Source organism: Gouania willdenowi, chromosome 1 (genome assembly GCF_900634775.1).
Source record: "Gouania willdenowi chromosome 1, fGouWil2.1, whole genome shotgun sequence".
NCBI lineage: Eukaryota > Metazoa > Chordata > Actinopteri > Blenniiformes > Gobiesocidae > Gouania > Gouania willdenowi.
In genome coordinates this window covers 2,345,231-2,372,901 of record NC_041044.1, presented here as the reverse complement: position 1 = coordinate 2,372,901, position 27,671 = coordinate 2,345,231, and the positions used below count along the sequence as shown (strand labels likewise).

Here is a 27,671-nt window from a genome sequence, read left to right as displayed (position 1 = left end):
ACAGTTCTGCGTGAGCTGTTTTGGTAAAACATTCTGTAAAAGTTTTGAAAAATCATTGTGAAAAAAGTGTGGGAACCCTGTATGTATTACCATTTTGAATTATGTTTTTATATTTCATTTTTAACTGTTGCCAAGTGTGCTTTTCTCCTGTCATATTGACCCTAAATGAACAGAACATTTTTAAGCAATTATTTATACATGTTTGTTAGGATCTAAAGTACGACTATCTGTTGAGTGTTTGAGTTATTATAACTTAATTCTAACGCATTCACTTGAGCAGAAATCTCCTCCCAAGCCCAAGAGAGTATTCTCTCCTTTAGGCTGTGACGGTGTTAACTTTTCCTCTTATAATAATAATAATAATAATAATAATAATAATAATAATAATAATAATTAGGCAAAACCTGTATTCGCAAGGCAAATACGTAATTGTTCATGTGAATTTGTGTGTATTTTGTTGTTGAATAATGTCCTTTTATGTTGTTCTTTTCACTAATTAAATTGACAGTATAAATGCAGGAAAAACAGAAGACTGACCGTGACCTTAAATATGACCTTGAGCGAAGGTCACGGTCACACATTGAAAGGAAATGTCGTTCAATGGTACCAGTCTGAGCACTGTATCTCAATTTGTGGCCAAGTTATCGGGATTTTTTTTCTTGTGATGTCATGAACTGATCTTTTTACTGGTAGGTCGTACAGCTTCGGTTTAATTAAATAAAATGCTCCACTTTAGATGAGCTTTTCAGAAACGTAAGCGTTGAACTTGTATGATAAATATTCGTAGAGACCTTGAGGCTCCAAAAAAGGTTGACTGCTCATCCTTGACAATTTTCAATTGCCAATACAACAATAGGCTCATATTCCCCTATAAACACCTGCAGGAAAACTTCTAGCTTCATCTGGGTGAAATAAATCACTCTCTTCTGACTGGTTGCCATGGTAGCTCGAAGTATCTTTGCTCCATTGATGATGGCTCGTGCACGTGAGTAATTCAAGGTTTACATACTCAAGAGTTGATTGACCCATTTCATACCAGCTGTTATAGAACCAGATACCCAGTGTTTTCCATCACGGGGTTTATGGATAGACTCAGACTTTGAACATAACCTCCTTTGTGGAATACCCCCACAGATGAAGTGTGACGCTCACAGTGGCTCATTTACACTCAAACGTGCTGTATGCTGTGCACACACACACACCTCATTACACGTCTACAGCAGCTGAGTCTACAGCACTGTGTGTGCACGTGGCAGTGATTGATTACATCCCTGTGAATCTAATGCATTTTAAAACACAACGACTCCTACACACGTTCACACGGCTTCAGTGTGTGTGTCAGGTGACTCTTAATCAAATGTTACGTGTGCACCATGTGTGAAGGGCTAAGAGCCACACCCACTTTTCTGATGTCGTAGGATTTATAAATTGTGGTAAAAGGTCAAATCAGGCTTTGCTTATATAATAATATGGTAATATTTAATACACACATGCCGTCCTTGCGTGTGATACTGTATCCATGTTCAGGGTAGTGCACGAAGGTCACGTTGACTCCAATGAGGGGCGTGCCATCAGCGGTCAGGACCTGACCTCTGATGATGGAAACCAAGCTGGAATAAAGCAGAGACATGACATTTACACCAGATATTCAAACAATTTCAACATCATCATCAAAAATATATTTAACCCGTTTTAATCAGGAAATGTGTTAATGTGCTCTACAGTTCTAAAGGAGTGTGAAGAAAGGAAAGAGGATCATGATGTAAAAAAAAAAGAATCAGCGTCACGTTTCCTCTCTTTACATTCATTTTTAACATAACATAGTCACATGAGTCACTGTGACGTGTGCTCCTGCTTTGTTCACCTGATCTCATTTTATTATTGATGTAATAAGTGGTGATCGCTGATTCATGCAGGCTGAAATTGATGAGTCTATTAGCTCTGTCTGCTAGCTAGCACGTAGCATCTCTTCTCCCAACCAAACACTGAGTTACCAGCGCCCTCTGCTGGTCTAAATTCATATCTGGCGGCTGTAACTGAAGGAAAACAATCATTCTCTCTAAACATTTCCCCAATAATAAAATAAATCTTAACATTCACAACATTACTGAATTCAACTAAATTAAACAAACATTATCTTTAAGAAAGATTCAACAAAGAAAAGAGTCGCTGGTAAGAATAATTCACAGACCAAATATGAATGCCCCCCTATGTATGTGGTATAAGCAGTGAGTGCTCTTGTTGATTGATGCTAGTCTTCACTCTTCAACTCTTCACATTTTAGTCAAAGTATTTCAGTTTGTCATATTTAGTTGTAAAAAACGTCAGAGTGACCGCCCTCTATGAGTTGAAACCCGCTTATAACGGTCAAAATTTTTTATTGGCTGTTATTGGAGGTTAGTGTCGTTTCTCTCACTGTTGGCCCCGCCCCTTTAATAAAAACGATCACCTGTGGACTCTACAATCTGTTGGACTGAGAAAATTGTTAGAATTGAGACTTTTTTTGGGGGTATTTTCCACTTTGAACAAAGGTGAAGGTTAAAGTCCCGCCTGTGCCCATTGACCCCCAAATAATCCTGACAAATAACAATAAAATTGATTGAACAGGTAAAAAAATATTGCATTTTATGAAAAAACGAATTACCTGCATAAAAAATAAATGTAAAAGTTTTGTAGTCAAATATACAGGAAATAACCAAACATTGTTTGCACATTAGTTCAACGTTAATTTTTTCCCCCGCTCCATATCTACTACAGTCTAATAATTTAATGCTATTTTAATTTCTGCTCCATTTTTAGGTTCTCGTTATTACTTTCTTTGTGTGCAGGTGTTTTGTTTCATCTTAATTATCTTTATATATTGGATTGAAATGTTTGTTGCGCCCCACCTGTCATGCCTTCATTCTCCACCAGGGGGTGCGCCCCACACTTTGAAAAGCACTGGCATAGATTGGGCATGTCTTAACTGCTCCAAGAGCCCCGCCCACAATCAAGACTTTTTTTAAATTTCGGGCCAAAACCTCAAGGTTTTGTTTCTGTTTAAAATTCCAATTGTAAAAATGTATTTATGTATGAATTAATGAAACTAGTATCTTTACCACTACTGTACGTGTAAAGGTTTACCTTTTATTGAAGGGACTTTCTCCACTGATGACGTGAGTGGACTCAGGACCAAGCAGGAAGTGAATGCGTTGGTGAAACGACCTAGCTGCCTGAAATAAGCAACAAAACCAAGTTGATGAACTATATTAAACTCTTATTTTGAAGGTAAAGTTGTGTAATATATTGGCACCTGCTGAGGAGCGAGGGACGACGGGGATTGGCTGAGCACCTCCACGGGGTCAGGTGACCCCTGGCAGTACTGCTGGGTCTGACAGGATGGCTGTAGGCAGCAGTCTGGGTCCATACAGTCAGCCAAACCGTCTGAAACACCCACATAGAATATACACACAAACACATTTAGTCGTGAAACACAACGCTGACGAATCAATGATTTTTCAAACGTTTCCAAAATATTTTACCACAATTAGTTCTGAAGCACGAAGATCTTTTTTTGCGTATGCATTTCCTGGTTTTTAGCGTACGCCAGCTGAAGTGATTTTACCTACGCACGGTTTTATAAATGAGGCTGAGCGTGAATTTATGTAAAATTGTGAGATCTCGTGATTCTGATGCTGCCGGCAGGGTTGGGGTCAAATATAATTGTAATTGAGTAATTGATAATTAGTTACAATTATGGCGTAATTATAATGGATTATATATGAATGAATTATATGTAATTCTAAAAATCTGTTGCTGTCATAACTGTAATTAAATTGTAATTCAGTGACTTTGTAATTGGAATTGACATTAAAATTCTATAAAGATTTATCATTTGCTTGTTAAGATAATAACTAACTGGGGTGTTTGATTTACATTAGAACAAGTTAATAACAGTCACTAGCTGTGTTTCCATTACTGTTGGAAATGCACAAAATCTAAATCAGTAATAAAAACTGATCATGAAACACATGAATTTAGGCAAAAACACTCAAAAATCTCTTACATGCAGAGGTTTTTCAGATGTTTCCATATTAAATGTATGATTAAATCTCAATGGAAACACTTTTTTGCACAATTACACGTGATGTACCTGGTCACATGACCACTTCTCTCTGAGAAAACATCCTGGTTTGGTTTTTGGGTCAAACCATAACATTTTCATTCTAGTGGGCCACTGACTATTGGCAGTGTTAACATTATTGTGCCCTAGTTTAAACTTTCAAGGATTTACGTTTTTGACCAATTGTTATTCAATTTGTGAAATACAGCAATTTGAAGAAAATTGCAGGATTTTGGACAAACTGAAAGTTCCTTCAATTGAGATTAAAAATGACTTCCATTATGTGATATAAGCACAAGAAAACTGTGAGTTTCAATAAATATTGTATATTTGGAGAAGATACTGAGATATGTGAATCAGATGGAAATCTATACACAACAGTTCATGTTTTTTCTAGCTGTGTTTCCATTAACCCATGAAAATGTGCAGAATCTAATTATCCCAATAAAAACTGAAATTTGAAAAAACACTCAAATAGTTTTTATTCTTTCAGGAGGAGGTTTTTCAGATGTTTCCATATTAAACGTATGGTTAAAGCTCAATGGAAACACTTTTTATACAATTACACATGATGTACCTGGTCACATGACCACTTCTTACGCGTGGACAGAAGAGGAGAGCCTGACAGTTCTTAGAATTAGACTTAATAATGATTAGTGCCACATTAGACGTGAAACAATAAAGGAATGCAGAATAATCTAAGGAGGTTTGGAGCGTCCATTGTTCTGTAGAGAAATCACACGGGATGAGATTTTACGGTAGTTACAAGACTCCAAAACAACTCTTACTATTTAGTTACACCCCTAATGAGACGGATCGTGAGGCTCTGTATTCAAACTGAAAATGAAGATCCAGCAGCTTCTGTCAGCTGTGCAGCCTTTGGTCGGCTAAGTTTTCTACATGACCTTTGAGTCATTAGTCATTGGGTGCAGAAAGCACCGCTGCTGGCAGTCAGGATGGAATGATGACATAAAACCATAAGTTACAAATGTAACTACAGTGAGGATACTCAGAATGTGAGGGAACAGATCCCTGGATGACACCAAGGAAGATTTAAACCCTGTCCAGGGTCGTTCGGGGGTCACAGGTGCTCGACCTGGACGTTTGCCAAAGGGACCATCCAGAGTTAAAGCCCCGCCTCTGGCACTCATCCACAGTTACATTTATAACTGATCGTCTCCACATGTTGTGAATAAGAGTTTATTATATTCTATACGCAGCTGTGGGAAAGAAAGGAAACAAAGGTAACAGCATGTTTTATGTTCTCTGCAGAGGTGACAAGTAAAGTACAAATACTTTACACTGTACTTAAGTAGTTTTTTCTAGTATCTGTACTTTACTTGAGTATTTACTTTTTACTTTTACTCCTTAATAACTTCTTAAGCCCCAACCACTTTCACCGAAAATCACGAACCCATAACAGATGAGGTTTTTCTAAGCTTCTACATGACCTACATGGATATTGTTTGTTCAGATTTCAGTAGGACGCTTAGTGGTTACAGATGATGGGAACATTTAAAAATACAGTATATGATACTGAGTGACAACAAATCAGGTTTTAAATACAGAAATCTGTAGTCAGCTCAAAAAATACTAGAGATTTACATTAAATATGAAACCAATTATCATTATGAAAAGCTATAAAATCAGAAATAATTGAACTAATGTATGAACATCAACTGCAGCAAGTTTGGTGATAATAATTAACATAAGGCCAAAGATAAAGAAGATTTTGTATAAAAAAGTTCAGGCGGAAGCCCACTTTGCCACAACTGTGCCAAGATAACTGTAATACTGTATATATCAGTCAAATTGATTCCAATCATTGCTAGTCTTATTGTTTGACCACTAATTTACACATATCTATGTTTCTGCTGTGCTGTTTTACGTTCTACTCTTTGATGCTGTTACACATGTCTCTAGTTCAGCAATGCTTTGACCAATCAGAATGTTTGACACAGCGTTGTAAAGCTGAGAGCCTGTAGATATTGGCGATATCAAACACTGTGGGGGCGGGCTTTAACCCTGGCCAATCAGAGCTAAAGGAGGGACTGGCCATTTTACACACGAGCACTGTGCGCCTCATTGGATTCATTTCTTGACTGAAAAATGCTCAGAAGTGCGTAATGACTATCTCTGATTACACAATTTGGATTAATCAAAATATGGAGTTTTATGCACATTGGAGCAACTTTTGATGAGAAACAACAAAGGTAAGACACCATGTCATCATTGCTGACTTTTTCTCTTGTGTATTTTCTGACTTTGTGGCGTTGTTTTGGTACGTAACATACCTGACCTGTAAATCTTGTAACTCTTGTTATACAGATCTGTGTTTATTTTATGACTTACAGCAGTTGAAAAAGGCAGAGTTTGCTGAGTTGTCGACTTTTCTATCTTTGAACATAATGTCCTGGTGTGTGTGCTGTGGTACTTTGTTCTGAATGTGGGTTAGCTACAGTTTTAGCTTCTATAGTTTCTTATAATTACAAAGAGGTATAGAATGTGTGATTTCATTCATTCTTTACAATATTTCGATCCGTCAGAGTCATGGAAGCTGAAGCTGCCCCCGCCGGCGGGTCCATTGGGGTTGAAGAGGTAAACAATGATCTACTTTCTACTCCTTACATTTTAAAAATGAGCTGGTTACTTTTAAGACCATCCAAGATGACGTCATAACGTAATAAGATGCAACCGTTTCTGCTGCTTGTGAAAGACTTTTCAACAACACGACTCATTTTCACACCAAATCGGGCACGTCTCCATCCCAGAAACCTGGAGAACACGATTCTCTTGGAAAATTTGGAACATTTTGGTAGTTGAAGCTTTTTTCTGTTCGGCAGGTCTCTTAGTTTTATGAGTCACATTTTCAAGCTTTTAAAAATATTAAACTCAAAGCTGCTCTGGGTTTAAATGAAACATTTTATTAACAAATTGTATTTATTATGAGTGCTAAATTCTCCAGGTGTTTAAAGGTATGGAGGTAGATTTGTGTCTTTAGTATTCAATCAAAATAAACATTTTCAATAATAGGATAAAAAGTGTTCATATGCAAAATAATATTTGAGACCCAAATAATTCTATTTGAACACTTTTTTTCTTTGATTGAAAATGTTTATTGATTGAAGTCAACTTTTGTGTATTTGGGCCATATTATGGGTGGTACATTTTGTCTTTATTATTCAATAAAGAAACAAAAACTATTTCAAATGTCAAGTGTTCAAATATTATTTTGCATTTCAACACTTTGATTGAAAATATTTATTTTTGATTGAAGAAAACTTTCATATGATTGAAAAGGTTTTTTTTTTTAATTGAAGTGATTTTTCTTGAATTCTACACGTTTTTTGAAAAAAATAAACGGAATTTGCTGTTTAAAATATTGTCTTTTTAGGGCGGGGCTACCGGACTAAAAACACCCCCACTTTGTTGTTGTTGTTGTTGTTGTTGTGTACACTAGTTAAAATCACTACTCCTCTGTTATTTGTCAATGGATCGGGATGAAATTTGGTAGCTATAATCTATGAATGTGTACGCATCGACGATCGGAGCCCTTTTTTTGAAATGGGTCCCAGGGGCCCACCCCCCATTTCCGGGAATTTATAAAATTTATGGGAACATAGTTGTGATATATCGTTTCAAAGGTTATTCAACGTAGATTAGGATTATGCCTCGCACAATTTGATTAGATGCGACAGTTGGTGGTACCAAATCATTGACACATACCGATATATGAATTGGGCCCATTACTCCGTATGGCCACGGGGGCCCCAGGGGGCCCCATTTCTCAAATGACTACTCCTTTTTTTAATGCTCGTTAAATTGGGCTGTAATTTGACATGGATATTCTAGTCGTGTAATATATTGTTTCAAAGGTAATTCAACGTAGATTATGATTATCCTACGCACAATTTGATTAGGGGCTCGGTAATTTCTAAATTTATTGGAACATAGCTGTGTGATATATCGTTTCAAAAACAATTCAATGTAAATTATGATTTTAACTTTTACTCAAGTAAAGGAGCAACTTCAATAATTTTACTTTAACCAGTCATGTTTATTCACGTATCTATCTTTTACTAGAACCTGCCACCTCTGGTTCTCCGTAAAGGAGGGAAGGAACGTGCATTTACTAGCGTCTGTCAACAGGAATACAGAGAGAAAAGGAGGCTCAGGATAAATGTAGGACAGAGAGGACGATTAGAGCCACAGAGACAGATGGAGACGTAGAAGGAAAGACGGAGGTATGTTAGAGTCGTAAAGCCCCGCCTGCCATTTGTCTCTGTTAGTTTATAAAAGCCAGTTGTACATCTGGTGAGCAGACATTAGGGAGTGACATTACACACACACACACACACACACACACACACACACACACACACACACACACACACACACACACACACACACACACACACACACACACACACACACACACACACAGTGGTCTGTTCCTTCATAGAGGCTTGGACGTGTCCTGGCTTCTTAAAACATCTCCTCTTGAACTCTTCAGTTTTGGTTTATTTCTTCTGAAAGTGCACGACATCGTTCACGCTTAACGAACAAAAGCTGCTGTTTCTGAACATAGAAACTCTGGTATAAAAGCTGTAATCCCATCTGCTTTGTTCCCTTCTTATTGCAAATGTGGAAGTAGCCGCTGACAGGCAGCAGTTAGTGAACAGAACAGAACAACATCCACAACGTGGTGTTTTATGTCCTCTGGTAGAAACAGTGAGGGATCCTGGTTTGGAGGTCTGTGTTCCACACACATGGGTGGGTGGGGAACACACTGGGGGAGGGGGACTAAAGGGTACTGAACCCAGGGCCCTCAGAAGTCTGTTTTAGACATATGCACGAAAATGCATTTTAAACATTTTTACATTATTTATATTGGAATGAAAAGGGTCCTGTGTGAAAATAAGATGGTTGTTAAAGCTGAAAAATCTATGTTCATGTATAATTCTTTTGAAATGTGAAAAAAATCTCTAACTAATCTTTTACTATGATCTACCGCTGGTGGTCATTCATATACATTAATGTATATAAGCCCCTCCTTCGTCCTATAGACCCCTATACAAATGGAAACGATCTCTGAGTGCGCCCAGCCAATAGGCTTCTACTTCCTGTTTTTGAGACTGTCAATCAAAGTGAACGTGGAACTGTGCACGGAAACAAGGCCGTGCGTCACAACAGCAAACAGGTAAATATGATTTTGGTTTTTACCTGAACCATAGACATATATTAATGTGACCTTGTTATGTTCCACAATGCGCGTGCAGAGAAGCAGAGGCGTGGCTTCTGGTAGAGGCAGTGGGAGGAAGTGGAGCTGTTTAGGGCGGGACATCAAGATGGAGAATCTCCAGATATCAACTTGAAGCACAGTTTTTGCACTAAAACAATAATTCCTGCTCCATCAGGGCCCTAGCTAAACCCCCTTTAAAACAGTGATAATGATACGACCCACACGCTGTGGTAAGTAGTCTGAACTGTGGATGTGAGATAGACAGCAGCAGGAAACCATGTCTTTCACCAAGAAAGGAAAACCAGGTCAAAAACCACAAGGAAATAAAGAAGAGGGAGAGAAGGTGAAATGAGGGAAAGCAACTGTTTACATTCTTCAGAGGTTTAAAACACACATATATTATTTCTAATGAAATCGACTACGTGCATTGTCACGCATTTAAATGCTGGAACATTCCTTTTGCACGTCAAAACTTCATTGGAAATAAATTAGTTTAAAAAATGATTTTAAGGACTAAATTTAGCTGCCACTAAGTGTTACGTAGGTGGCCAGAGTGTCAACATGATTCTAATCATTCTATATTTACCTTTTTAGTGTGATTAATATACTTCTACTGGCCACACAGGAAAACATGACCCCATCGTGGTCATTTGGTTGTTTTCATGCATGTTACAGTTTTTTCCAAATGCTAACACACTAAAATGATTTGAACTGACACACAGAAAGCAAAACCTCCTCAAGTGTCCAAAAGTCTAAACACATTTTCTGCTTTACACACATTTTGCATTTCAAAATGGCACTTTTTAAATGAACCGAACACGGTTCTTTGCATAAGACACAACAATCTGACATAAAGTCACATGTTTGCAATATCAAAACACTGCTGTTCAAAATGACACCACATATACTGTATGTCCCACCTGGACAAACACCTGAGTGCTTAATTGTTAAAACTTCAATCAGGAAATAAGAAGTATAAAAAGACCACAGGGGAGCACCACAACCTTTACAACAATGGACGACGTTGCAGAGACATGAAGATGAAGAGGAGGGGGAGGAAGAGTGAGAGGTAGGGGTTCATGGCCAAAGAAGACAACAACTCTCAAATGACATCAAACATACGCTGACAGAGTGCAGCCGTTTTACTGTTCACTATTTCGACTGGAGCACAGGTATGTAACCAACATGTATGTAGCACACCCCATGTCATAGTGTATTAGCTGGTGACAACACTTTACTTCATTAATGGCTGATCTCATACACTAACTGTACACGTTTCCTGTACAATTTACTGTGGGGGAAATATCTGCATTGTCCATGTGTTTTTGTTTTTTTTTTTTATAAAAAACTGTGAGACGCAACCATGGTGGAGGAAGGGGCCAAATGTTCACCAGGGTACAGGAAGCTGCCATTGTAAACTTGGTTATGGAAAATAAGAAATCAGATTACGTGAAATTCAAAGCCACATCATCCAAGACAACACCAAACTCAACAACGTTCAACGAGTCAGTCTGTCCACACTGGCTCGCATTCTCAAGTGAAATCAAATCAGACTGAAAAAACCTTATAAGGTGCATTTTGAAACAAAGAGCTCAGACGTGCATTTGTGGATGTAAGTACAATATTGACTACAGTAAACTACATATTTTCTAGTGTACTGAATAACACCATATTGACTTTTGTTGCTCATACACATCATTGGCCACAGAGCCATTAGAGACGTTCCTGGCCGACGTGGTGGGAACATCACAATGTGCGCTGCCATCTCCAATACGCATGGTGTCCTCCACCATCATGCCAACCTTGGACCATACAACACAGCCCATAGTCTCACATTTCTGGACAGACTCCACCACATTCTCATACCAGCAGAGCGTATGAATGATACAGACCATCAAAGAAACCGGTACGTTGTAGCATGGGACAACGTGAGCTTTCATCGTGCAGCTCCAGTCCAAAATTGGTTCGCTGACCTCCTACCATACTCACCATTTCTGAACCCTATAGAAGAGTTGTTGGCGGTGGAAGGTAAATGACCGACAGCTCTATGTGCACATTTCTTTAGTGCAGGTTATGGAAGAGACGTGATGAATTTGATGTGAGATTCAGAGATGATGAGCCACTCCTTGATGTCTGGCTAGGGAATATATTACCTGTGATGTGGACGAGGCGTTGTGGCCAGACCCGGTTGTGCGGCAACATGTTGCCCAATTATTTTTGTTGCTTATATTTTTTTCTGCAATTTTCTATTCCAGTTTTTTTTTAATGAGCATATTTTTGTTCATTCCAATGTAAATATATCTGCTGTGCATATGTTGCACTGTCCTGTTTGGGGAAAATGTAAATGTTTCAACAGCATGTGTGTATCTGCAAATATTTCTGTGCATGTGAACAATCTGAGGAATTTTCTACAAGTTGAACTATTTTAGTATTATGGCAAGCATACCAAAGATAAGAGTGCTTTACATTATGCCCAACAGTGTGTGGTTGGTTAGACAAACATCTGGTAATATGCATGATGTGTGAGCCACTTGGTGCAAAAGTTTGATTTTGACAATGCTATACAGTATACAGTTTTGGTTGCAGTGCTTCATTTTGCAGGTTATAGGAGGTATTTTGCAGTTTGGGTGTGTGGTTGAAGTATTTTGATCAAAAAACACTAGTTTGCAAAATTGTGTTTTAGCAGTTGGAAAAAAACTGTAATACACTTGATATACCTTTGTACACGTTTGCTTTGTTTATGTATATGTATATATATATATATATATATATATATATATATATATATATATATATATATATAAAACTATATATAATTATACCCCCTCCCCACACCTCCCCAAAATTATAAAAATGACCAGTCGTCACTAAATTGTAGTAAAAGTTGGCCACAAACACAATATTCAATAAACGACTAAAATATAATAGAATAGAGTTATAAAATACAAGCAATGGATATGGAGTCATATATATATATATATATATATATAAAATAATGCAAGAGTACTAGTATAGTTTACGGGCGGTAAAATAAAGTGTACATAACTTACAGTAAGGGCCCAACAAAATGTTAATGCTAGTGTTTGGAATAACTACGTTTAAAATAACAGCGTTAGGTAACGGCTTTTTTTTTTTAGTAACGGGGTATCTAACTAATCTAAAGAATTACTTTTTAAGCCGTTACAACACCGTTAACGTTACTGAACGTTAAATATGGTGTGTTACATGTATTGATTAAATAAACTGTGATCAGAAAGCATCCCTGGCTTCTTACACAGCTGTAGTGAGGAGGTGGGTTAAAAACAAGGTGAGACATTATGATTGGCTAAGGCGGAGTCATGTTCCATGGTAGCCAATCAGAGCCAGTGTTTTTACTCATGTGCCAGCACACGCACGCACTCACGCACGCACGCACAAATTATAAAGTAATTCAGTTACTAGCTCAGTGACTTTTTGGAACAAGTAGTGAGTAACTATAACTAATGACTTTTTTAAAGTAACGTTCCCAACACTGGTCCCCACACATCATGATAATGACCTGCTTCTTTCCTCTCTCCGTGTGTCAAACTGTACCTCCTTCGTTGTCCTTTCCGTCCGTGCACAGCGTTTCCATGGCCACGTGGCAGCCCGCTCCTCTCCATCCTGATTGGCAGATGCAGTGCCATCCGCTGGCCTCCAGAGTACAGCGGCCATTGTTGTTGCAGAGACCTGGACACCCCTCTGAGCATAGGGGACACACACAGCATTTCAATCGTTAGAAGGACGCGACACACACACACACACACACACAAAAACCCCCACATCAATCCTTACACATTTTTGAAGACAGTTGATGCTGCGGATAAAATACTGGAAGGAAATGTCTCTGAATGAGACCGTTTAAAATGTTTGGGGTAAAATCACTGTAAAAAGATTGGTGTGTGAAACAAAGCATAACCAGTAAAATGTGTGCACCGGAGGCACAGTTGTGGATTTTATTCCTTTGGATACAAATGTGAGAAACTAAAGCTCAAAACTGCTTTTATCTGCTGAAAACAAAAGTATTTGGTATAAAGTTGTTTATTCATCTGAATAATATCCACTGTTATCCAAGAAGTTTATTATTATTATAGTCATCTTAAAGATGGAAATCCTTGTTTTAATCACTAATAAAATGGGTTCAAAGTGAAAAAAAAATTTGTAAAATGTGGTGAAATGAGATTTTAAAAACCACAGAAATTGGTTAAAAGTGTTAATATTGAAACAATTAGTTTAAACTGACAAATAATGGACATGACAAATCATGAAAGTGGTTAAATTGGCAGAAATAATCATGAAATCTGGTGAAAAGAGGTTAAAAGTGACAATAATGTGTCAACATATGTGACATTAGGTGTAAAAGTGGTGGAAAGGGTTTATAAGTGCTGAACATTTCTGAAAAACAGAAAAAAATGTAAAGAAAAGGCATAGAAATTTGATGTAGAAGTGTCAGAAATGTGAGTAATGTAGCAAAAATACATCAAAAGGAGCAAAAATATGGCAAGAAAAAGTGATGAAAATAGGTTAAAATAAGTAAAGTTTGGTGTATTTGCAGAAAAAGTGTAAAAAATATGCAAAAATGGGTTCAAATTGTTCAGAAAATATTCTTAGTTTGTTGAAGGCATCTGGAGACCCCCTCCCAGTGTATTTTCACCCCAAATGGGGTCCTGATCCCAAGGTTGAGAATATGAACGCCTGTTATCTCGTGTTATAATTCTGACTAATTTATCGTATCCACAGGAATAAAATCCAAAAATGCAACAGTGATTCGGGAGCACACACACAACCTTTGACAGTGACCTTCCCCCATTGGTCAGGCTCGGAGGGGGCGTGGCTTTGGGGAAGGATCAAACCTCAGGAATAGAAAAACTCCAATCGGTCCTACGATAGGTGAATAAATAAATAAATAAATAGATTTTATATATTTTTCCCTTTTGGTTTGAATTAAACTACTGGCAAAGAAGAACGTGCATAAAAAAAAACTGGCTTCAAAAATGTATAAGGCTCAAATCCTGCTGTGTGCATAAGTGCCTCAGACGAACCCTTTCACAATAAATGGACTTTTCAAAATGAAAGACGCAACAAGGACACATCAGAACAACAGGATCCATGTGTGTGAGACACAGACTGACAGACGGACGGACAGACGGACAGTCGGCCCTCAGCGAGGTGCTCTGGTGTTGTACTTTCACATGAACGCAGGGAGTTAACTGTGTAGCTGAGGCCAATAATACTTTACATTATCTGTAAATAAACCAAGGTGTTACAGTGTTATTGAAAAAGAAGAAGAAGAAGAAATAGAAATCACATCAAAGCCAAACATATCGTAGTGAAACACAAAAGTTGAAAAGATGTTCAAGATTTATCAGAAAGATACGAGTGAGGCCAAATGTGAGGCAGGTTGAAGCCCCTCATAACAAATCCATGTGAAAACACAACAGCTGGACAACGAGACCACGGCTACGCTCCATGCCTGAGGTTTGGCAGAACACACCCAGAGGCTGACAGTCGGACAGACTGATCAATAAAACAGTGTTGTTCTGACACACACACACACACACATATATATATGTATACACAACCAGACTGGTGGATGCAAGACAAAACAGCGGTTACACATCCTCAGTTTACCACTGTGCGTACGTGTTCTAGACAGCTTTATTATTAATGATGCAAGTTCACAAACCAGAATAAACCAGAATAATAAAAACACTGGAGGAATCAGAAAGTCAAGGCAACAAAAAGTCAGAAGAAAGATGGAAGAAATAAGACAGAAGAGAATACACACACATAGAGATAAAGCAATGAGAAACAGATGGAAGAAAGTGAAATGAAAGGCAGAGGGTGAGGAGGGAAGAATTACCTTTATATCCTGACAATAGGAGAGGGCACGAGGGAGAGAGGGAGGAAAATTAGGGAAAAACGTAAACAGAAGCAAAGACAGCAATGCCAAATACACTCTGTGATGGATGGGAACAGCAGCCAATGGGAAGAGGCGAGGGGAGGGGCTAGGATAAGCGGGGCTGGGCGGGGGGCACACAGCAGCAGGGCCGCCATAAGTCCAAAACACTCTGATCATTTCTATTCTCCCATCTGCGCTCTAGACACGCCCACCACGCGTAACCACACCCACAGCGAGCGTTAAGCTGTGAATGATTCATTTACAAAGGAGGGAAAAAGATGAAGTACATTTTTCTTTTAAAAAAGGGATTTTTCGTCGTCATGGTGACGTGAGCGAGTATGTCGTCACAGTGACGAGAGAGTGTGTGTGTCGTCATGGTGATGCAAGCGTGCATGTTGTCATGGTGACGTGAGCATGTGCGTAGTATGGTGACGCGAGCGTGTGATGTCATGGTGACGTGATGTGTGTGTGTGTGTCGTCACGGTAACACAAGCGTGTCTGTGTTGTCATGGTGACGTGAGCACGTGTCTGTGTTGTCATGGTGACGTGAGCACGTGTCATCATGGTCACGTGAGCATATGCATCGTCATGGTGACGTGAGCGTGTGTGTTGTCATGGTGATGCAAGTGTGTGTCGTCATGGTGGCACGAGCGCCGTCGAAGGTGACGTGAGCATATGCATCGTCATAGAGATGTGAGTGTGTGCGTTGTCACGGTGATGTGAGCATTTGCATTGTCATGATGATGTGAGCCCATGCGTCGTCATGGTCACGTGAGCATGTGCATCGTCATAGAGATGTGAGCGTGTGTGTCGTCAAGGAGATGTGAGCGCGTGCGTCGTCATGGTGACATGAGAGTGTGCGTCATCATGGTGAAGTGAGCGTGTGCGTCATTATGGTGACGTGAGCGTGTGCTTCGTCATGGTGACACAAACATATACTCTGTAGCAGAGTTAATTTTGACAGCAAATTTAGATTTAATTTTAGTCCATCTTTTGACTAAAATGCAACTTAGTTTTAGTCAAAATGTCACAATATCAACTAAATGACAAATAATTTTGTCAATAAATCTGTAACAGACTCAAATATAAAACAAAATAGTTCATAAATGTGTATAAAGATGAATTTACCAGTGATCAACCTGATATCGATTGTATTAATGTATTAATAACACACAAACAGATTTGTTGTAATCAATGCGTATGATCACATGATCACATGGATTTCGTCTCGTGTGAAAAAATTATAGTTCACAAAAATATCAAATATATCTTTCTCTAGCTTTTTTTTCTCGTTATTGTCACTTTAGAAAATCTAGTTTTTATTTGTTTCACTTGACAAACTGTTCAAACTGTGACGTTACGTCGTACGTGTTATGGAAATAGTTTACGTTCAGTTTTGTGTTGCTCTGTGTTAATAAATGTGTGTATTTTCTAATAAAAAGCAGCTTAGTTGTTTGTTTTTTTAACGCAGACGGAGAATAGAACCTAAAGGAGCAGAACCAAGGAATGACAAACAGAAACCATGATAGCATTAATGCTAACACATCCATCAAAGCCGTGGCTAACGTCCAACAGTCAGTGTGTGTGTGTGTGACTGTCCCGTTGTGAAGAGGAACAACCTGTCAGGGGTCAAAACGACACCGTGCCCCCCCCGTGGTGCTCGCTGAGGTTCACCTAGAGGTTGAGGAGGTAATTTGCTGCAAACATCTGTTATTATGATTTTCAGCAGGTCCTACAGTAAAACCTTCTGCACCAACGAAACCATGACAACAGTTCATCCACTCACTGGATTCAGGCTGAAGAACAGACACTGACTCTACAGACGCTCAGCACTTCTCCTGCTCCACGTTTTGGCACATTCCTCACTCTGATGTTCTCTAACATCTGTTGGAGCTGTAACAGCGTCGCACTAAACAATACTTTAGTGCACATTAGCGTTTTACTGCCGTCACTGTGTTTAAGCTCCACATCATCTAAATAAAGGAGCACATTGACTCTATCCTAAGGGATACTAGTTAGTAGTTAGTTAGTAGAACTAGAAAAGACAAAATATTAACCACCGGTAGAGGGATTAGAATGAAATCAAGCTCCCTGATTGGTTGTAATATTTTAAATATGTTAAATATTATTATATTGTTAATATTGTAGTATTTTAACATTTTTGTAATATTTTCGAAAGCCAAGTCTGAATTTTCTTTTCCCCGCCCCCTTATTAGCAGATCATTGCTGTAATTTGTTGTTATTTTTGTTTGTTTTGATTTTGCTAATTTATGTCTGACCTACAGTTCGTACACTATTATCTTATGTTAATATTTATTTTTGTTTATTACTGTTCTTGTACTAAAGTGAATTTCCCTTCTTGGGATCAATAAAGGCATATTCTATTTTATTCTATATAATACTGACTAGTGCTATGTGGTATTCAGAGCTTTAAATTAATGTTTTACATCAGCAGCCAGTATGACTAGTAGATTCTTAACGTTATAAACCAACCAGATTTTCCACTAGCCATATTTTTTTCCAGCTAAAATAAACTATATTATGAGCCACAGAATAAATTTATTTTAGTTAATTGCAGAGATACATTAAAATATGGTAAAAATATGTGCATTTAATTTAAAAACAATGTTGTAACAATGCAATATGGAACTTTGGGTGTGTCGGAGAAGTCAATATTTTATGAAGTATATTCTCATAACTTAATAAACAAACTTAACGGATGAAAATTGGATCCTGTTTGAAGTTAGAAAAATCAAGTATTAACTTTTATTCATTTATTTTCAATTTCCGCTGTGTCAGCAGCAGCCTTCCTTTTTTGCAGTTTAGTTTAAATATCTCCACGTTTGTAAGTTTCTAACTAATTTTACATCATCATTCTGTCTGACTCCTCCCATAACGAACCAAAATAACAATCACGCTAACGTAAGCACGTAGCCAATTGTTGTATGACGCGTCACGACATAGTGTTCATGGGAAATGTAGGATTAGTACAACCAGCAGTGTTGCCAGATACACATTACGTTTTCAAGTCTAAACACAAACAAAAACCCTCACATTTCTTGGTGGAAAAACAGCCCAATCTGGCAACGCTGATGCAACATTGCTTCTGCAGCCTGTCGATTCAAACATACGCAGTGGTATCTGTTTCATTCTTCACCAGCCAAAATGGCTAATAACGCTACAGTGTTACCCACCAAAGTTCCTTTTTTACCCACATTTGGCGGGTGTTAATTTAAAGCCCTGGTGGTGTTCCTGGTTGTGTTCAAACTGTGAGTATGTTTAGGCTAAATAAGGGAAACTTTCGAGTTCGACTCTGAGTCTGTCACCATGGTAACGTTCGCCATGAACTGGTTTTGTCTACCTGGCTCCGCCCACCTGAACACCAGTCAGTCACGGATTGTCTGTTCATTTCAAATATATTCCAAATATGTTTGGGAACACTATGCTACGCTTCTCAAGCAACACTTTATTTTTCTTTGACACTCTTTTCAGACTACACAGTTGTAACATCAGCTTGTAAATCCAGTTTCATAGTACAGGCCCCAAACAACTACAAAACAACACAAAAATAACAGAAAGAAATACATAAAATCACTCTAAAACCACAAAAAAAAACACTCAAAAGCAGTAATAAAACAACAACAAAAAATCACACACATTCAGTTTCTCAGATTTCAGGGCAATATGCCTGAACTGTGATCAATATTATACCACATTTGCAATGAGATTGTCCTCGTGATGAAATGACCTGTACTTTATGATCACCGTAGGAACACGAACACCAAAGAACAAACCTGCATGTTTGTTTGCATGTCTAAAGATGGACAATGTACAGCATAAACATTTCAAGGACAGGGTTCAAAAGACAGAAAAGGGCATCATACAAAAAAAAACAAAAACATGTTTGATACAATTTGCTCCAAACCAGACATGGGCAACTGGTGGCCCCGGGGCCACGTGTGGCCCTAAGTCTATGTTTGTGTGGCCCCTTAAAGTAAATCAACAAAATTACCCCAAAAATGTCACATGAAATGACAAAAGAAATATACAAAAAAAAACTAGAAAAGCCTCTGAAACTATACACAATTACAGGAAAATACGCAAAACAACAACAAAAAAACACCAAACAACAGTAATACACTGGATGACTCCAAAAATGCACAAAACTACCACAAAAATATTGAAAAATATACAAAAATACAAAACAAATATACAGAAATATTACTAATAAACACACAAGACAACTACAAGAAACAAATGAAAAGTGCAGAAAAAAACAACACAAAATACACCAAACTGACATAGAGAGAAACGTACCAAACAAAAACAAAAACAAAACTACTACAAAAACCAGAGAAAAACATACAGAAATACACAAAAAGAGTAAAAAATATACAAAATTACAACAAAAATACACAAAATGAATTCAAAAACACAACAAATTACAACAAAATTACACAAAAACCCAAAACATTTCCTTTATTAATGCTTAGATTGCTCATGTTTCTAATGCGGACATCAATGCTGATCATGTGACATTTTCGTGGCCCCGCCTACTGTGATAACAGTTGCCCATCTCTGCAGTGAGCTATAAAATAATGCGTTACCGTCCAAGGTAGTAAACCAACTTTGTTCTACAAAATGAATCTTATTGGATAAGTAGGAATGAACGATGATAAGCAGGTGGAAATTAAACACAGCCACAGCTTTTCATCATGGGAGAAGCAGAACACAGACGACAAAGCTGGAGATGAGAAGAAGAAGACGTATAGGATACAGTACCTTTGACTCTAATGTCCGGGTTGTGAGCTTTAACGTGAGAGGAAAACAAGCGATAGAGAGAAACAGAGAGAGAGAGTGTGTTAAGTGTAGAGACTGAGCAACAGAGGAAAGTCACACTTTCACCTGTTAAAACAAACCCACCACCACCATTTTTATTACATATATAAAAGAAGACGTTTTAGGAAACAACAGATACCACGTTACTGTTCACATTCTGCCTCTGAGAACAAGAAATGATTCCTCACTCAGCGATTCCAACAAGCTGTGTGTGTGTGTGTGTGTGTGTGTGTGTGTGTGCTACAACAATGGCTGCCAAATCACACGTTCCAAGTGTTACTGTAACTGTCTGTTGGTGCATGGCTCACTGCTTTGGGCTGAAACTAAACAACTGATAAATACACAACAATGTTTGTTTGTTCAACAATGTTTTTAAAAGAGCTCAACATCAACACAAAAACCAACATATTAAAGGTATAGAGGAGGATTTTCCCCAAGTTTAGAAAAGAAACGCCCTCTCCACTTTTTGAAAAAACACACACGTGCAACACTACCTGCTCCCAACAGGGAACGCCTATGAAACGTGTGTGAGAGAGCGTGCACGAGCCCCGTGCGTGTCTCACACCAGGGCTCGCATCACTAATCATAGCTTACACTAGAATAAACTTCTCTAGGTAGATTATTGTCAAATCTGAATCAAAAGCGTACAACTACGAGTTTGTTTGCCTTAGTGATTCGCCCTCTTTTAAACACTTGAAAGTGCACATGCACAGCAAGTGAAAACCAGCTATAGACGAGTACGTACAGCGGCCTTACGTCACAATGACTGACAATCAGAAGGACCAATAGTCTAGAAAATACACCCAGAATTATAAGCCAACATCCTCCACAATACCTTTAATCTATAAATAATGATAAGACACAGAGCCAAGCTACAATGGTCTCATGTTAATCATTTTTCAATATTCACCAAAATAAAAATGAAGAAGTCACATGAAGAACTTTTTTTATATGCCAATAAAGAGTAACATTTATTCTATAAATTAAAACAGATCAGATTTGTTTTCTTACATTCCCACATGCAGTTATGGGCCAATGAAAATAGTAAAATAAAGTGTATTGTTCATATTTCCAGAGCGTGTGAGCCAAGAACCAATGCATATCTGTGACTAATCATTAGTGATGTGAACAGTCTATGTTCATAGCTCTAAGCTGATCACATTACAGGTTGTTTACTGAAAACCCAAACATGTTCCAGACCCAAACACACACTGACTTCGTGACTATTTAGAGGAGCTGACATGTCCACCAGATATTGAATCATTATGGATGAATTGGCAGGAATTTCAGAATTTTTTTAGACTGAAGTACGTGCGATGCCTTGAAAATGTGTTAAAATGACCCTTATCTAATAATCATATACTCAACTGAAATGATTTAAACAGTGTAAATCACCCGCGGTGCCATGGGTGGGTCCGCAATTTAATCAAGCCCCACCCACCCAGCAGAGCCGTTTAGAGAGAACAATTTTTTACAGCAATGGTGGTTCATGGAGCCTCACAATAGTTCCAGGAATGGATTCAAATTGCCCGCCAATAATTTCCGGGAACTATTTGAGTCGACATGAACCATGTGACGATGAAGCATTTCAAACTTCCGTTGTTGTAAGTCTCTCTCTTAACGGCTCTGCCACCCATAACCAGCCCGAGGAAAGCTTTGAGTGAAAGCTTTTCAGCCAATCAGCGGCTTGCACCCCACAAGTGGACTGTTAGTCCCGCCCACAGACTGCATCGTCACCGTGTCGAACCACGTTTGGCATTTTAATGCCAAAAACTTCAGGAAATAATATGCAATATTCACTATGTTCACAAATGAACTACAGCTGTTAAACTTTATTTATATTACTTCCTTTAAATAAAAAAATGCAATGGGTTCTTTTATTTTGAAATGAATTTAAACAGCGTTAAGTGAGCTTTAATCACTCAAACAATATTGACTATTGTTATTTCTCTGAATTTTCACTTGAGAAACATAGAGTTCAGCGTTGACTTGAACGCATCGTCAGTGTCGCAGAAAAGAGCTGAAATGAAAATGAAAGGAAACCGTTTTTTATTTTTGTTTTTAATAAACAGTGGATATAAAAAGTCTACACACCTCTGTTCAAATGCCAGGTTTTTGTGGTGTAAAAAATTAATGATAATTTAAATAAGTTTTTCTACCTTTAATGTGACCTATAACCTGTACAATGCAGTTGAAAAACAAACTGAAACCTTTAAAGGGGAAAAATTAAAAATAAAAAACTTAAAATAACCTGGTTACATAAACATACACACCCTTAAACTAATACTTTGTTGCAGCACCTTTGGTTTTTATTACAGCACCCAGTGTTTTTGGGTCAGAGTTTATCAGTGTGGCACATCTTGATGAGGTCATATTTACCCTCTCTTCTTTATTAAACTGCTCCAAATGTGACAGATTGTGAGGACATCTCCTGTGCACAGCCCTCTTCAGATCACCACACAGATGTTCAATGGGATTCAGGTCTGGACTCTGGTTGGACCATTCCAGAACCTCCATCTGCTTCTGGTGAAGCCATTGTTTAGCTGATGCTGTGTTTAGGGTTATTGTGGTGTTGAGAGATAAAGTTCATCTTTATCTTCAGCTTTTTAACAGAAGCCTGAAGGTTTTGTGCCAACACTGCCTGGTATTTGGAACTGTTCATAATTCCCTCCACCCTGACTAAGGCTCCAGTTCCAGCTGAAGAAAAACAGCCCCGAAGCATGATGCTGCCACCACCATGCTTCACTGTAGGTATGGTGTTCTTTTGGTGATGAACAGTGTTGTTTTTACTTCACTTTCCTGAAAGGTTTCAGTTTGTTTTTCAATTGCATTGTACAGGTTATAGGTCACATTAAAGGTGGAAAATGTTGTGAAATTATTTATCTTGGTGTTATTTTTTTACATCACGAAAACCTGGCATTTGAACAGAGGTGTGTAGACTTTTTATATCCACTGTATGTATACTGGTCCATCCAGTTTTCTGAGAGCCCACCCACAATCAAAATACTGGCACTGCTAAATAATAAAATCTTAATTCAGGCGTCTTTTGGGGGCTTGTCCAGGACCTACTTTGAGGTACTAACTGTAACATTGGGGCTACACTCATGTGAAAGAGGTAAAGATGTTATGGAGGACAGAGACAGTGTTTTAGTCGTGCTATTAGTGCAAACAGGCTTTGTGTGTTCCTCTGTGTGTGTGTGTGTGTGTGTGTGTGTGTGTGTGTGTGTGTGTGTGTGTGTGTCACTTACCGATATTGCAGTGCTCTCCCGTCCATCCCTGGTCACACTCACACTTGCCGTCTTTGCACACCCCGTTCTTGGTGCACATGGGGTGACACGCCTTCTGCTCACACAGAGATCCTGTCCATCCTTCTTCACAGCGACACACACCTCCATAACACACCCCATGGCTGCCGCAGTCCACCTCACACACCTCTGCAGAAAACAACAATAAAACAACCTTTAAAAACAATAAAGATATGGTCAGTCGTCTAAAAAGAATGAGATAGATCAAACTCAGTGGGAAAAGCCACTAAAATCTCTAAAAATACAAATTTTGTACCAAGTAGGATAGACAAGGGAATAGAAAAAATGACAAGTAGGGGGTTAATATTCATTGCATAAGTCTTTAAGGGACAAATCTTGAAATAATTTGAAAAACTTAAACATTAAATTTACCAAACAGTGACTTTTACAAATATTTTCAATTGAGACATTATCTCCAGAAACATAAGGAGTGGGAAAAAATATTTTTTATTTTATTTTAAAAACAACCAAAGAAGAGGAATTATTCATGTTGTAAACTGAGGATACATGCAAAAAGGGGTTGATTTCAAAAATGTATAAAGCACTACAAAAATAACAGGAAACAATAGTGATGTCAAAGAAAAATGTGAACCTGAAGCAAACATTATAATAACGGACGAGGAGTGGGAGGACACTTCTGCTTCAGGACATAAACTAACAAATAGTCCATCATGGGGGGAGTTCCATTGGGTGTTTTTTTTTACTTCAGCTATAACAACACATCTAATCTATGCTGGAGGAACTGTGGAGGGATTTTACTCATATATTTGGGGATTGCCCCAAAGTAGTAGAGTTCTGGAAAAGTAAAGAAAGGAAATAAATAAACTAGTAGGTGTATAACATCTTTTTGTTCCAGCTCTTTAGTAGAAAAAAAGACAATCACAGCTTCATGGATGAATCCACAACCCCCCAGGACAATACAATAGAGACACAGAATCATAAACGTATGCACCATGAAAAATATTACAGCAAGACTACAATTGAAGTTCAGAAACTGTGGGAACCAATTTTGCTAAAACTGAATGGGCTCTAGACTCCTCTTCTATTTAGATATGTTTTTTTTTTAATGTATTTTTTGTTATTATTATTTATGCTTGATGCATGTATGATTTTTTTTTTTGTGTATGCTTTTTTAAAATTTAATTAATCTGTATCTTTCCTGGTCTTTATGTGCAGTATTGTACATCTCACTGTTCTGTTTTGAATAAAAAATGTTCTGAATAAATAACAAGTTTGGATGAACTGGATGAATTTTAATCACAAATAAATGAGAAAACGCCTTTAATGGAAATTGCCAAAAAAATGGGAGGTGGGCCCCTCGGGCCCTTCATCAAATTGTGCGAGGCATAATCGTAATCTACGTTAAATTATCTTTGAAACAATATATTGCACGACTATGTTCCCATAAATTTGGAAATTAACAGAAATGGGGGATGGGCCCCCAGGCCCCAAATCAAAAATGGGGCTCGATGCGTACACATCCATAGATTATACCTCGCAAATTTCAGCCCGATTTGTTCACGAATAACTTTTTAGCGATTTTAGCTAGTGTACACAACAACAAGAAGAAGAACGAGAACACCGTGAGGGCGTTATGAGTCCGGTAGCCTGGCCTAAAAACAAACCAACTCAGGACTAAATCAGTAACACAGGAAGTAGAAACGTCTGGTTTAAAATGTTTAAAAAAATGTTCCAAACTAAATGTGACATCAGTCCAAGCGATGGAACGTTCTACGCACCCAACGAGCAGTCCGGCCCCGTCCAGTTCTGGTCACATGCACACGTGCTGCTCTCTGCGTTGTAGGTGCCGTGGCCGGAGCACTGGTCCGGACACATGGCCTTGGCCACCTCACAGCTGGCTCCGCCCCAGCCGGGCTGACAGTGACACTCTCCATGAATACACACACCATGAGCAGAACACGACGGGTCTATGCAGTCCACTGTAGACAGAGAAACACACACAGACACACACACACACACACACACACACACACACACACACACACACACACACACACATTACTGAACTGTTGGTAAAACAAAAACCAACACAAAGACCCAATGTGGTCATTTTACATGGGGCCATTATTGTAACAAATCTGTTTGTGTTAGGGATGATGTAACGATTAATCGTAAGGCAGTTCACAATCGATTCATAGGTATCACGATTCACATCGATGCTCTGAAAATTGAATCGCAGTACTTTTTTTAAACAGTAGAGGGCGCTATATATTTATCCTTCTCGTCTAAAAGTGTAGGCGGCGGGCGGAATCTGCTACTACTCTCTTTCTGGCCACCATCTACTCTTAAACATGTTCATAAATGATTCTTTACCCCTTTAGCACCGAAAGAATATCTGTAATATTACGTGAATGTCTGTAAAAGTCACGTCTGCTAGCATAGCTTCTCTTCTTCACTGCAAGGATATCTGCATGCCAACTGACCACTGGGTTACCTGCGCCCTCTGCTGGTCCAAACTAATGTCTGACGTAAATACAGTGCAGACTGTTTTTTTTTTTTTTTTAAAAGGCACAAAATACATTTTCTGTTGTACTTTTCAAAAGAAAAGTAACTATTATGTAGTTTTGCATTGTTTACTATAGAACCAGAATTTAAATTAATAGGTTTCTTCTTCATTTGTATTATTCCTTTATTTATTTGATTCAAGATTTATTTTTAGTTAAATTGCATTGTTTTGAATAGTTTATCAAGGGATTCTTTTGACAATGAAAAATAAAAGGAAAATAGTATAGTTTTTATAGTTTTTTACCCCAAAAAATAAAGGAATATTTGTCTACATTCTCATTTTGTAAAATAAATTGTGAGAGAATTGTATCGTGAACCGAGCATCATGAACCTGTGTGTGTGTAGAATTAGGATTTGTAAACAAAGTTGTGCATGCGTAATCCAATCTGTGTGTGTATTAACATCCGTATGCGTGTGTCATCAAACCAGCGTGTATTAATACGTGTATCTTGTGCAGTACCGCTAGAAACCAGCAGTTGTCGCTGGTACCAAGTGACAGACCCTCCAATCAGAGGCAAACTTACTCTGATTTTAAATGAGACTTTTTTATTATCACGTTAACTTTTCCCCTTTATTTTTCTGCGTTAATACATTACAAAATATTATCGCTTTTTAATTTTTTTAAAGAGCATTATTGAAAAAATGCTAAATATAAGACAGGGACACTAGCAAATTAGTACGACGCCGTTTGCTTTGACTGTGAGTGAATCTACAAAGCAACACTTTCACACTGGGAATGCTTGGACAATACTGTCATTATTAATAGTAATAATAATAATAATAATAATAATAATAATAATAATAATAATAGTTTTATAAACAGACAACAGTAATATGCATGGACTGCTTAGCCTCAGCAGCTGAATGTAAAAGAGCAACAGTTTGTATCTTAACACATTTCATTGTTCATTGTTCACATTTATTTCTACTAATTCTATTTTCAAATGAAAATTTAAAAAAGGTAAAACTCTTAATTTATTTAATGGGACTAACCAGTAAAACACAACAGCAAAAAGAACAGAAAAGCATGCTGAATATATCAAAAGTTGGCCTGTGAATATAATCGGGTTTTCACTGTCAGTTTTCTGCGTTAATACATTACGAAATATTATTGCTTTAAAAAAATGTTGAAAAATGTAAAATTTGAGAGAGGGACATTTTAACAACTTAGTAACAATTTGCAATTCCATGAAAATGTAAGTAAGATTGTGAAGATGTATTAAAGTTGTGTCAGTTTTTCACCTTAATTCTGAGGACTGAGTCCATTGCCGTTTGCTTTGACTGTGAGTGAATCTACAGCGCAACGCTTTCGCACTGGGAATGCTTGAAAAATACTGTCATTATCAATATTAATAATAATAATAGTTTCATAAGCACAAAGCAGTAATGTACACAGACTGCTTAGCCTCAGCAGCTGAATGTAAAAGAGCAACAGTTTGTGTCTGAACACATTTCATTGTTCAACGTTCAAATTTTTTTATTTTTTAAATTTAATAAGTAAAACTTATTTATTTATATGATGGGACTAACCAGTAAAATCCAATGAAGAAAAGAACATAAAAGCATGTTGAATATATTAAAAATAGGCCTGTGAATATTATCGGGTTCACTTTTCCCGTTCTTTTTTCCGCGTTAATACATTACAAAATATTATTGCTTTTAAATTAAAAAAAAAAAACATTATTAAAAAATGTAAAATATAAGACCGGGACACTTTAGCAAATTCGTAACAATTTT

General features: G+C 37.8%; 1 protein-coding gene across 9 annotated transcripts in view; it reads right to left on the bottom strand.

Annotated features, from left to right (window-relative positions):
* tenm3 (teneurin transmembrane protein 3) overlaps positions 1 to 27,671 on the bottom strand; it is a 543,864-nt gene that overhangs the window by 83,239 nt on the left and 432,954 nt on the right. For 6 of the 9 annotated variants that reach the window (XM_028461276.1, XM_028461268.1, XM_028461285.1 and 3 more), the window contains 8 exons: positions 25,148 to 25,348; positions 23,352 to 23,537; positions 20,047 to 20,073; positions 15,226 to 15,234; positions 12,918 to 13,064; positions 3,293 to 3,423; positions 3,124 to 3,212; positions 1,491 to 1,610 (listed from right to left, as the gene is read on the bottom strand). In XM_028461276.1, coding sequence (XP_028317077.1) covers positions 1,491 to 1,610; positions 3,124 to 3,212; positions 3,293 to 3,423; positions 12,918 to 13,064; positions 15,226 to 15,234; positions 20,047 to 20,073; positions 23,352 to 23,537; positions 25,148 to 25,348 — 910 coding nt within the window. The remainder of the gene's footprint in view (positions 1 to 1,490; positions 1,611 to 3,123; positions 3,213 to 3,292; positions 3,424 to 12,917; positions 13,065 to 15,225; positions 15,235 to 20,046; positions 20,074 to 23,351; positions 23,538 to 25,147; positions 25,349 to 27,671) is intronic. The other 3 variants (XM_028461292.1, XM_028461301.1, XM_028461336.1) reach the window with 1 other exon arrangement.